Below are 14100 nucleotides of genomic sequence, written 5' to 3' on the forward strand. Positions count from 1 at the left end.
TGGTGGAGGTATACAATACTAGGCGGTGGCAGGCCTTGTTGGGGTTGTAGGGACTGGTGACAATATCCCTACTGACTACAACCCCAACTGGTTCCCCCTTGTACTTCGTTGGTGTAAGTACAGGTCCAACAACGCTGTCTCTTGTCTCTGTTTGTGTGGTGGTATGTTGGACTTTGTCAGCAGGTACCTCGACTGTTTTTGTTGCCTTCCACTGGTCAAAGCGCTTTGCGTCTCTTCTCCTGGTGGAGGGTGGCTTACTTTTCAGGGCCGGCTTGGATTTACTAGAGGGTGCCTCTAGTTCCTTAGCTTTTGTCTTGGTCAACGTGAGCTGTACGGACACCTGGTCAGAACTTGCGGAAAACTTCCAGGCAGGTTCTTTTCCAGTTAGCTTCATGGCTGCTAGTAATTAACTGATTAACGTTGCGAGAAACTATACTTATATACTAGAATAATCTCTAACCAAAATGCATATAATCTCTAAACAGAAATAAATATATTCCGTATGACTGTTACGTTTTATAATAACGCCTATAGTAATTTAATATCAAGCACTTACTTGTCGACTTGAAAGGATTGGAACCAGTACCAAAACCAAAACTTCAGAAATCGTTTTCCGCATTACAACCGTAATAAACGTACTTCATTAAGAGACGAGAGTGAATGAATTTAAACATTTGCCGATTTCCTAATAGATAAACTTAGAACTCCTGAACACAATTAAGGTAACTGAATATTTTTCGTTACAATATTACTAGCTTTACTATAAAGGTGAAAGACAGTCACATGGAAGTCAATATTGACTAGTATATTACTAGCTTTACTATAACGGTGAAAGACAGACACATGGAAGTCAATATTTACATAAAAGTTATTGAAAAAATGGTCATTATCGTGGTATATAGGCTGTCCTTCAGCAGTCCATGTATCACGATAATGACCAGTTCTTCAATAACTATTATGTTTATTACATTGAAGAACCATGTTTTTACAACTTCTCACTAATTAAAAATGTTCAAAGCAAACTCGATTTCTTTAGTAAAGAGTGAATACCAGTCGTAGTAAAACATGTAGCTATAAGTCACTGCCATTCATTTATGTTCAATTTTTCAGTATTTGAATACTATATAAAGTTTACTTTAATATAAAACTGAAAACAGGGAAAAGTTTTATTTAAGGTTCATCTCTCTAAACAGAGAAAGCACGCCCAACCGGTCATTTACAGAGAAACCACGACCCACCGTTCATTAACATGTACAAGTCAAGTCCGTTAAAGATCGATTTTCTGGTCCGTTTTGTTCTGTTAATGACCGATGGAATTTGATACGAAAGAATAAAGAATGTCATATGGCCCCTTTTTATCCAATAAAAAAATCTAATTCTTAACCGATATGAAATACTAATTAATTATGGACTTTTGACCGGTCAATGCGTTATATATGGACCTGCTCAGATTATATTAACCGAGGACGAAGTCCTGGAAATAACAGGTCCATATATAACGTATTGACTGAGTGAAATTCCTTAATTTATATATTACATATGTAAATAATGTATTAGGAAAATGGCGTTCAATGTTCATCTGTGTACTTTTGAATTGTATTTTGCAAGAATTTTAACATGTTATTAAAAATATCAATATTCTTTGAATAACTTCATAGCTTGTTGCGTTAGCTTTCTTGTATTCTTAGCAACTGCATTTAAAATAAAATTCTTGATATTTCCTTCTGATAAACACATTTTCCTTTCGTGTGTTGCGGGGCTTCCTTCATGGTTGTTCTGTGAGACGTCATGCCGTCATAAATCTAAATTTAGCAAGATTTTTTATATTGACCGTCAATATACCTATAACTAGAAATATGGCGTCAATATACTTAAAAATAGAGACAAGGCTTCGGATACCTAAAATAACCTTTGAAACGCGTGATCGTTATATCCAATGAAAGAAGGAGAATGCTACACCATATGTAAAATTGACTGGTATCTCACTAGCTTTACTATAATGGTGAATGACAGTCACGTGGAAGTCAATATAGACTGGTATCACATATGATTTTATTTTCTTGTTTTTCACTGGGTTATTTTGTCACGTTTTTTCCAATATATATTTTGTATTTTTTCACTATTTTGACATATTGACTCGACGTTACAATTTTTAGAAATGATATTGACTCCGTGTTACCTAAAATAGTATCATGGAGTCAATATCATTTCCAAAAAAAGTAACATCTAGTCAATACATTATATTAAACTTACACTATTAACATATGTAATATATAGATTAAGGACTTTCACTCAGTCAGTCAATACGGTATATATGGACCTCAGTCATTATAATATGAACAGGTCCATATATAACGTATAGACCTCGTCAAAAATCCATAATTGATAAAATGATAGTCATGTCAGTCGCTAGACATTTGAATGAAATCTAATATTAAACATGGTGGTAATCAACTAAGTCGACTCATGGTTTGACGTACTTGTACAAACATCGGTATGGAAACTTTTAAAATCGCCTTTTTACTGTTATTCACCTGCCGTATAATCCCAGAAGTAAAGCATTATTCGTGTATCCCGGCAGGCAACAACGTAAAACTGGCAATGAAATTGATTAGAACTAATTTAGGGTAGTACCCTTTAAGTTAGGATGTGTGAGAGTAGGTGATGTGAAGTACCGTTAAAGTTAACGCTGTAAGCTTGGGTGGTGTGTAGTACCGTTTAAGTTAACGCTATGATATTTGCTGGTGTTCAGTATCGTTTAAGTTATCGCTGTGAGATTAGATGGTGTGAAGTACTGTTTAGGTTAATGCTTTGAAATGGGGGTACAGTTTACGAGTTTAGATTCATAGCTACAAACCTCCAATCAGTATTTGGACTTTAATACTGGACTTTGTATTTAATGAAATGTTTGCTTATTTTATAAATATGACCTAGATCCTTCGTTTTAGATAGTTCTAGGATTTAAGAATGAGTAACATTATTGTATAAAGTAGAGGTCCTAAAGAGCCTGTGTCGCTCACCTTGGTATTTGTGAATATTAAACAAAGGAAGCAGAAAGATTCATGACAAAATTGTGTTTTGGTGATGGTGATGTGTTTGTACATATTACTTTACTGAAATTCTTGCTGCTTAAAATTATCTCTATCTAAAATGAACTTGGCCCAGTAGTTTCAGTGGAAAATGTAAGTCAAAAATTATAAATTTTATGGAAATTGTTTTACATTGACTATAAAGGACAATATCTCCTTAGGGGGTCAATTGACCAATTCAGTCATGTTGACTTATTTGAAAATCTTACTTTGCTGAACATTATTGCTGTTTACAGTTCATCTCTATCTATAATTATATTCAAGATGATAACCAAAAACAGCAAAATTTCCTTAAAATTACTAATTCAGGGGCAGCAACCCAACAACGGGTTATCTGATTTATCTGAAAATTTCAGGACAGATAAATCTTCACCTGTTAAACAATGCATTTTACCCTTATGTTTTTTTTAGCCATGGCGGCCATCTTGGTTGGATGGCTGCGTCACCGGACACATTTTTCAAACTAGATACCCGAAAGATGATTGTGGCCAAGTTTGGTTTGATTTGGCCCAATAGTTTCAGAGGAGAAGATTTTTGTAAAACATTACTAAGATTTACGAAAAATGATTAAAAATTGGCTATAAAGAGCATTAACTTCTAAAGGGATCAACTAATCATTTTGGTCATGTTGACTTATTTGTAAATCTTACTTTGCTTAACATTATTGCTGTTTACAGTTTATCTCTATCTATAATAATATTCAAGATAACAACCAAAAACAGCAAAATTTCCCTAAAATTACTAATTCAGGGGCAGCAACCCAATAACGGGTTATCGGATGTATCTGAAAATTTCAGGGCAGATAGATCTTGACCTGTTGAACAATTTTACTTCCTGTCAGATTTGCTCTAAATGCTTGGGGTTTTGAGTTATTAGCCAAAAACTGCATTTTACCCCTATGTTCTATTTTAGCCATGGTGGCCATCTTGGATGCTTGACCGGGTCATTGGACACATTTTTCAAACTAAATACCTCAATGATTAATGTGGCTAAGTTTTATTTCATTTGACCCAGTAGTTTCAGAGGAGAAGATGTTTGTAAAAGTTAACGACGCAGGACGACGACGGACGCAGGACGCAGGACGACGGACACAGGACGCAAAGTGATCGGAAAAGCTCACTAGGCCTTTTAGGCCAGGTGAGCTTAAAATATATACAGTACGAAACTGAAATTATTGGTAATTTGTGATTACACACATAGAACAAATTTGATTACTTTTTTAACCCTTGTCCTTTTTTGAGTCTAAAGTACACCTCTACTTGCTATACCTCAATAATAATAAAATACTTAGTCAATATCAACGTACAATGACACGTTAACCCCCACCCCGACTACATGTAAAGTCTATTAAATCTGAATGCATATAGTCAATGTTTTATTTTCAGTTAGGAAGAATTCTTATTTTGTGTTTAAACGTGTATTGATTGACTTTCAGGTTACAACCCTTGCTTACAGAGGTTAAGAAGGACAGAAAAACAATAGCTATGGCAGTACTTGACTATGTAAATGCAGAAAACTTTGAATATTATTTCTACGAGAGTCATTTGCCTCGCTATGGGTTTGAATGGAAACTTGGGTTTTTTGAAACTTTCTTCAGAAAAGATCAGATTGGAGCTACAGAGGAAGACGCAAGACCGTATGTTAATATTCAATAATAAGAAACATAACAAGTATTATTAGAATAAAACTAGAACTATATCTAAAATAGAAAACAATATTGAAAATAACATTTTATAAATTTCATGCGTTCATAAGGCTTTTCTGAATTTTCTCTTAATCAGGACCGCTCGAAGCTGAATATAAGAAAGCCAAGGATGTATAAGAACCGAAACAGTTGAAAAGCTATATGACAAAATTGACCCTCAAAATGATTGCCAAACCAACCTGCAGCGGTATCGTGCCAGTGTTGTTATTCCATATAAATACATCAAAAGTACATTCTTTGGTATGAAGTTAAGGGACGACTGTATGATTTTTGATAACAGACAGATCATTCATTTTTTTCTTTTTCTTTTTCCAGGCCGGCTTAATAATTTCGCACGGCTTATTTCATTATCCCAATTCTGTACACAATTAATTTCGGCGTTGCTGTAGGCAGCATATTCTTTTTCATCTTGTCTTGAACAAAATTGTTTATTTTCAGTTCATACGAGTCATAAATCTTCCTGTCCCTGCGCCCCTCCCCCTAAATTCCAATTCTTAGTTTATCGCATTATTAAAACACCAGGAGTAAAACCATTATCCTTTATTTACAATTGTTTTCTGATTTTGATATTTCAGTGGTACGGTAATGGTTGGTGCTGCGTATGCCGTGGACAGTAACTATTTTGGTGAGATAGGTACTTACGATGAAGACATGTATATATGGGGTGGTGAAAATCTGGAAATGTCTTGGAGGGTATGTACTTATTAATGTAAATTGTATATATATACATGAACTATTTAATCTTTACAAGACAACATGACTTTAACAATTGAACAGAAATTAGTTGTTATGCTGTCTGAGTGACATCTAGACCATATTTACTAAAAGTAGTTTTGGACGACATACATCGTTATATGCTCACCGCGGGAAAGGGGGAACTAACTCCTTTTGTGGTATGGACGAGAAGCTGAAATATCCAATACCTCACACTTTTCATATATTTTGAATAATGAAAATGTATACCATATCATCTTTATGACACACATATATCAATAACTTCCATGATTATGACAATTCATGCCGATATCATAGACCACTTTCGAGTTATGTCCTTCACCGGAAAAGTTCGTCAATTATCCTCGCCTATTTAAGAATTGAATGCTTCCTTTTGTAAATTTATTGGGGTGTAAAAGCGTTGACCGAAGTACATTTCTAAAAATGTACGCACGGTCAACGCTTTTACAACCCTATAATAGTATTATAGTCAAATGTCTTTATAGTATGTAAATGTATCTTAGTGATATAACGAATTGACAGAGTATTATAGTCAAATGTCTTTATAGTATATAAATGTATCTTAGTGATATAGCGAATTGACATAGTATTATAGTCAAATGTATTTATAGTATATAAATGTATCTTAGTGATATAACGAATTGACATAGTATTATAGTCAAATGTATTTATAGTATAGAACATTGGTTTCATGATATATCTCTAACCTTAACGACATGGTTATTCTTTTCATAAGGCAGCTGTGGCGTTCCGTTCCCCCGTGCATTTTTTGTTGTATCATGTTGATGAATTGCCGTCTCATTTAAGCATTAGATACATTTCTTTTTATTTGGATCAATATCAGATTAAAATACAATTACTGTAACAATATATCTTTTTACATCATTCTGTTAAATTTAATTATTGTCTTTACTTTTTTTTTTAAATTTCATTCTGGTTTTTAACTTAGGTCTGGATGTGTGGTGGACGTCTTATTCACATTCCCTGCTCTCATATAGGACACATACCACGTTCACAGCCATACAGTTTTCCCGGTGGTAGAAGGTATGTCGAGGTTTACAATTATAAACGGGCAGTAGAAGTGTGGATGGAACCGAAACACAGACGATTTGTTTATGATAGTTACCCAGAAATGGCGGTATGATACAGTTTAAACTATTGCAGCTATATAGTTAACTTACCGTGCACACATATTTCTATAATTCGTATAAGTTGACGGTAACATAACAGATCCACAAAATATTTACAAAATCAATATACGATCGAAAAATCAACGATTCATATTAGAATTATTTTATTAACTCTTATCTAAAGAGGGACGAAAGATACCAAAAGGACAGTCAAACGGTAACATAACAGATCCACAAAATATTTACAAAATCAATATACGATCGAAAAATCAACGATTCATATTAGAATTATTTTATTTACTCTTATCTAAAGAGGGACGAAAGATACCAAAAGGACAGTCAAACTCGTAAATCTAAAACAAACTGACAACGCCATGGCTAAAAATGAAAAAGACAAACAGAAAAAAAAATAGTACACATGACACAACATAGAAAACTAAAGAATAAGCAACACGAACACCACCAAAAACTAGGGGTGATCTCAGGTGCTCCGGAAGGGTAAGCAGATCCTGCTCCACATGCGGCACCCGTCGTGTTGCTTATGTGATTACAAATCCGGTAAAAAGTCTTATTCGGTAGGTCAAATTTTTGAAAGGGAAGGGGATTGTAGTTACAACGTAAAGAACATATCCGATATCATTTGTGAAACGGTTATTCCATAACGGTCAACCAACTCGTGATGGCGTCCGTAAAATTTACGAAGGGATGATTTCAACTTCACCATTTGGAACTCTTGGTTTAATAGCTTCCTTGTAAGCAGTAACCCTCTATCAAGAAAATCATGATAGGAAATGCAAGCACGGGAATATCTACATACAAAGATAATACAACACAAAAAGAGACTAATGTTGAAATTAGACATACTGCATTCTGTTAAAGTACAATCAGTTCTTACTTAACATTGCTAGGTGAAACACGAAATGTTGTGTTTATTATGAAACTGCTTTCTTCCATTTTTTTTATCTTGTATTCTTTAAGGTCAAGGAATAGTAAATGAGCTTTGCCACAAATTTTGGTAAAATTTTGCATACAGTTGAGCTGTAAATAGAAAAAAATATGCAATTATGGTTTTAATTCTCTGAAATATACCTGATTGAATTCTTTCAAAATAGGTGAATATTTGTATAGAAAGCACATAAAATTAGCGTAAAACGTTCTTAAATTTGTCGAAAATCATCAAATGTCTAATTTCAAGTCCAATAATCGATTTTTCTTACAAACGAATATGTTGATACATGAATTTCAGTAAACGAGTAAAAATCTGTGCATTAACATCCCGTTACAGTAACTTGACCTTACGTATTTCTTTATTTATCGCTAGACTATTGACGCTGGGGATTTATCAGAACGATTCAAGCTGAAGGAGAAATTGCAGTGTAAAAATTTTACTTGGTTTTTGACAAATATCTGGCCGGAATTATTTATCTTTGATGATAATGTTTTTGCTTGGGGATCAGTAAGTATTCGCCAGATGCCAGACAATTTTTTAAACAATCAGAACACTTCAGAAAGAAATACGAATCTTTTGCAATGACACAATGACACAAAAGGAAAAGACAAACGAAAACAACAAAACATTACACAGAAAAGATTGATGAACGCAACCCCTCCCCCCCAAAAAAAAACCCAAACAAACAAACTGTACTACCCTTGTCTAACCAAGCATGAAAAAACGTGTATTGTTCTATTCAAATTTGCCGAATATTATAAAATTCCGAAATCATTATAAACTAATTGATTGATTGTTGGGTTTTAACGTTCAGTGGCAAATATTTCATGCATGTTCAGGGCGATATATAAGGAATGTTTCTCCCTTATGAATAAATCAGATTCCTTGACCGGGTTGTACTTTACTTTTGGTCCTCTTTTGTTTTATCAGCCCTTCATCGCTTAACAAAGGTTTTGACTTAAGTTATATATGTTGCCTTCATCACTAAAAAGGCACTTATGGTCGAAATGCGCATCTGATGCAATAAACTTGGTACCGTTTATGTAATTAAGACATTATCAATTTGTAATACTTAAATCATTGGTAAGTGAAAATTGTCGAAGTGATCGAATGCTAAGTCTTACAGGACAAAGATAGATAACAGTATTACCTATATAAACAATGTCAACATTTAAATTTAAAATATCACGAAAGCAAAACAACAAGAAAATTTTTATAGCAAAGGGGGCGCGAACTCTACTTAAAACTTGATATGAAAGAATGGCTTGACTCCAGCAATAATTCACTTTTCATGTGAGGGTTATCACAAAAGCCTTTTAAGGTTTGCGTGTAGAAAATTGAGGAAACGTTCGTTCAATCTGTTAAGGTAGTTTAAATGTATACCGCCATCTTGGATTGTAAAATAGCAGTTCACAACAAGTCTAGTTCCTTGCTTAAATATGCAAACTTTGAGACAGATTGCCAATTGATGTGTATTGGAATAAAGAAGAATAGGTGATTTGTTGTATTATATAAACTGATTTATCAAATACCAAGTATTGTGTTGTTTGAATCAAATTATCAACTAAGTCATGTAACGGGAGATTTTACAATCCAAGATGGCGGTATGCAGTAAATCTACCTTCTGATTTTTCGATTGATTGATTGATTGGTTGGTGTTTAACGGCACTTTCAGCACTGGTGGTTATTTTGTTACGGTCAGTTTTTATAGGTTTAGGAAGACGGAGTGCCCTCAAGAGAAACACCGACCGTCAGCAGATTTTTGTAATAGCAGAATGTTCCTTACCATTACCAACTTGTCGACAAGAACCCACTTAGATTTAGAATTCTGTATCGGAGTGCATTCATTTACTACTCTTATAACAAAATATATATTTACTGGATCATGGAGGGCGGAAGTGTTTTATTTGAAAACTTTCAATTTGTTATAGGGCATTAGGGGTTGACACGAAACACATAAACATACATATAAATAAGTCCTGTATCGCAGAACTGATGTTCTTGTTTTATATATAAAATGTATTTATTTATTTGTTAAATTCAGTAAATCATACCAAAAGAAACTTTTAGTATATAAGATATTGTTTATTCATTAAGAACATTATAATTCGAGCCCGTAACCTTGTTTGCTTTGTCTCGGTTATGGATACGTAGTGTGTCAAATATTTGAGAGTCCTGGGACTGTTTGCATAAAGCTACTTAATAAGTTAAGATTTGTTCAGAACGGACGGATATTTCTACATGTCCTACGATAAACTAGTACTACGAATGTATATCTTAACTTAAGTGGTTTTATGCATATCAGCACTGGTCTCACATTGTTGTTTCAGTATTTTACTTGCCGTATTTATATGACTCGATCATAAAATAATTCTACATGCGTAAGTCTTGATGCACAATCTGCACATCAAATGCATACTGATTTAATGACATAAAGGAATGACAACCCTTTTACCCGTTATTATCAAACATTTTACTGGACTTATCACAGCCTAATTTAAATATCAAAATGTCGAGAAATTGTCATTTTTTAGTAAATTCCTTCTTACTTAAGGTAAATAGGGTGTCTTCCTTCATCTTGGATTTCGAAATACCATGGAGTGGTTTACGCTTTATTGTAGAAAATTGAGGTTTCCATGCATAATCTATACAAAATCTGTCAATTTTGAACACCGTGTTGCGTGAAAATAAGCACGCTAACCCATTCTTTTTATTATTATTTTTAAAAAAGCATTATAAAAATTACATTTTGTCAAATCTTTAAAAAAATCTATGGACTATAATTTAGACACCCCATCTACCGTAAACATTTTCGTTCTTCTTAGAAAAGAAATTGAATTTTGTAAAAAAAAAAAAAGTCAAAAACATTACATTAGTTATAATATGATCTGATTCACATTTTAAATTTGAAATTAAAAAAAAACAAAAAACATTTGTATGGCCTAGTGTACTATGTTATTAATGTTTTTGTTTAAATAAATTTATAACTATAATTAGTTAGTGTCACTAACTTCTTTTGTAGGCACGGAATATACAAAACAATCAATGTTTAGACAATCATAGTTATCTATATCCAGCCCCAGAAGCACTTTATTTAGAAAGATGTCATTACAAACTGGAAACTCAGGTAATTATGTTGATATTTACCTCATTCATCTTACAAACTGGAAACTCAGGTAATCATGTTGATATTTACCTCATTCATCTTACAAACTGGAAACTCAGGTAATCATGTTGATATTTTCCTAACTCATCCTTTAACTTGTATAGATATTCCTGAATCGTGTTTTATCAGAACAAACTATCATATGCAGTAAATGCAGGTTATCAATAATTTGGTTTCAATGTAATGTTTTCTTAACGTTTTGATTTGACGATACCAGATCGAAAAAAACATATCAACTTATATGAAGTTCTGGATGGGTTTTAAAGAATAGAGAATTACAGACATGAACTATAAAGAATAGAGGAAAATAAGACAATAAAATAAAGATTATAGAGAATAATTGGTTGCAAAAATAAAAAGAATAGAGAATGATTGGCAACAAATATAAAGAAAAGAGAAAAAAACAAATATAAAGAAAAGAGAAAATGACTTAGAATACAGAAATGAAGGACCTCCATTCAGACCATCGAACATAGGCTGGCCTCCATTCAGACCATCGAACATAGGCTGGCCTCCATTCAGACCATCGAACATAGGCTGGCCTCCATTCAGACCATCGAACATAGGCTGACCTCAATCAGACCATCAAACATAGGCTGACCTCCATTCAGACCATCGAACATAGGCTGACCTCCATTCAGACCATCGAACATAGGCTGACCTCCATCAGACCATCGAACATAGGCTGGGATACGATACAAATAATGCTTACAAGAATTGAAATGAAGGACCTCCATTCAGACCATCGAACATAGGCTGACCTCCATTCAGACCATCGAACATAGGCTGGGATACGATACAAATATAGCTTATAAGAATTTGAAAATACATTTGTACTTCTTATGTATCAACAGTATGCATCCCACCATGTTATATGTGAGATGTTTTAACAGAAAAGTGAAGTTAGATAAGTTTCATTCAATGTTTGTTCCTTGCCAATAGTTGTGCGTGCTTGCAGAGAAAAAGTTCAATTCAATTTTTGAACACTCCCTCCAGAATAACAAAATCGGAATATAAAAATATTCTCAGTTTTATCCGTCATTGATAATTACATATTTATTGAAAGACTATTTATTCTCAATTCTTATACTTGTCGTAAACACCGTTTGAGTTGAGTGTGGTCAATCACGGACGCCGTCCGTTTGATTGAAATTTATTGAATATCTATATATCATATGTCACATATGGTTACGGGATATATAATTTTTTTACTTATATGTCAAGTGTTAAAATTGTTAGCACTTGACATATTAGACCCTTTTTTATTGTTTAAATCCATACATTGACCTTCTGAGTTAATTTTTTTTGCCGTTAGATTACTGTTTCATTGAGTTATACAAAATATATATATTTAATACGTCCTCCTCTTTAAATTAAGGGGTTTTCATGGACCAAAGAGAAGCTACTTCGAACAACTTTACAGTGTGTGGTTGTGAAAGACATGCATGAAGGTACCAGACCGGTGTTAGAAGGCTGTATTATAGGTCCTCGTGATAAATGGGACCATAAAAAGGTCTGTGTTTTAATGTTAAAAGACTGTGCTATATGTATAATCATGGTTTGCCTGGTTTCCAGAGCTCGAGACACCTATCAGGCTAAAGGTTATATATAAAAATCAGAAGATGTGGTATGATTGCCAATGAGACAACTCTCCACAAGAGACCAAATGACAAAGAAATATATAGTTTGATCATTACACTGAACTTGTTGATATATTTTGCTCTGCTTTGTCATTCTGGCATTAGATTTGATGCATTAGGGTGTGGATGGGGTTTACCGAATAGATAATAATGGACAAATATGTAAAGAATAGAGAAAAGTGAGGTGCTAAAAATGATTAAAAAATTACCTACATGTACATGGTATACATCACTTGTTTTACCTTGTTCGTAATTAACAGGACTAACTGCAATGTAAAATACGTAATTTAGAAACGTCCTTTAGATACATTTCCCGAAATGACGATGATTACAAGGTCTTAAATTGTATAGTATAAAAAATGAATTAACTAGTTTCTTTGTTGTATACGACGAAATGCCAAACTTGTGTGTTTATGAGCAAATGTTAAATATAAAAGTATGATTGGTGATTAGACAACTATCCAGTAGAGACCGAATAACGTAGATGTAGGCATCTACCTCGGGTCACCATACACTCTTTAGCATTGCCGGGTTGATACGATTGTTAATACGGTTATGTATCATATACAAACAACTAATATAATAGCATTATTTAAGCTTAACGAATAAAACGGAAACAATTATGACAAACGGCAACAAGCGACAACTCCTGGACTACATGCTCCTGGCTTAGGGCAGCCATACATAGAATGTGGCGTGTTATGTATGTTTTTTAGAGCTCAAACATTCCTTATATTTGTATCTCAATATGTATGCCTAGCTTCGTAGAAAGGAGTGGTTATAATGATTTGACACCATCACGTGACCGATACGATGTTTGGGGATGGACTCGTGCACAAGCGACATGTTATTACGGTTTAGGCCTTTAGATAGAACTGTAGTCCTTGTTTGTAGTATCTTGTTCCCGATTGTGATATTTTGTCTGACTGGGATTGCGCATGGCGTTTTTACATCCATCGCTTATTAGCTTCGTGTTTACTGAATGTTTTAGTACAGCGGGAAAGAGGGGGTATCATTAGTACGAATTGTTCGCTGGCATCGAATTTAAAAAAACAAAATAGGCAATCAAAATCCTTATTTTGTCGAACAGACATTCTTTTAAAATTTGAATATATAAGAGTACACATTATAAAGCTTTAAATCCTACTTTTATGTTTTTAATTTTTTTTAGAGTGGATATCTCAAACATATCAAAAGTGGATTGTGTCTAGATCATGATGGTCAGGGTCCAATAATGCGAGCATGTAACAACCAGGTGGTCACACAAAATTGGCAGTTTAACCATTATAATTATTGATAGTCTCCAATTAACAGTGTTGTCTACTTTTAACAGTTATTTGTCTTACGTGTTTTTGTCCATTTTTGATCTATGCATATATTATTTATGTAACATTAACATTTGATAAAAAGTTTTCAAGATAATTGTTCATTCATAATTCATGACAATCAAACATCACTTCAAGTTTGTATGTAACAAGTATCAGAATTTATCTAGCAACTGTGATCTTTTGTATTCTATGATGAAACTGAACCTTGTATTTATTGTCTCCGTGTAACGCTATGTGGACATATAAATAACGGGCGCGCGTCTTTCCGATCTTGTAAGCGCTCTCACGTGTGCAATTCTTGTCAAATGTTTAACAATGTGTTAGGCAAGTTTGCAAATCAATGCCGATGAATTATTTT

General features: G+C 33.6%; 1 protein-coding gene across 1 annotated transcript in view; it reads left to right on the forward strand.

Annotated features, from left to right (window-relative positions):
- Positions 1 to 13711, forward strand: part of LOC134727355 (polypeptide N-acetylgalactosaminyltransferase 1-like) — a 34334-nt gene extending 20623 nt beyond the window's left edge. The window contains exons 4-10 of the mRNA XM_063591732.1: positions 4525 to 4725; positions 5370 to 5487; positions 6479 to 6667; positions 7981 to 8115; positions 10631 to 10735; positions 12153 to 12287; positions 13586 to 13711. Of these exons, the coding sequence (XP_063447802.1) occupies positions 4525 to 4725; positions 5370 to 5487; positions 6479 to 6667; positions 7981 to 8115; positions 10631 to 10735; positions 12153 to 12287; positions 13586 to 13711 (1009 nt within the window). The remainder of the gene's footprint in view (positions 1 to 4524; positions 4726 to 5369; positions 5488 to 6478; positions 6668 to 7980; positions 8116 to 10630; positions 10736 to 12152; positions 12288 to 13585) is intronic.
- The last annotated feature ends 389 nt before the right edge of the window (positions 13712 to 14100 follow it).

Source organism: Mytilus trossulus, chromosome 8, assembly GCF_036588685.1.
Source record: "Mytilus trossulus isolate FHL-02 chromosome 8, PNRI_Mtr1.1.1.hap1, whole genome shotgun sequence".
Classification (NCBI taxonomy): domain Eukaryota; kingdom Metazoa; phylum Mollusca; class Bivalvia; order Mytilida; family Mytilidae; genus Mytilus; species Mytilus trossulus.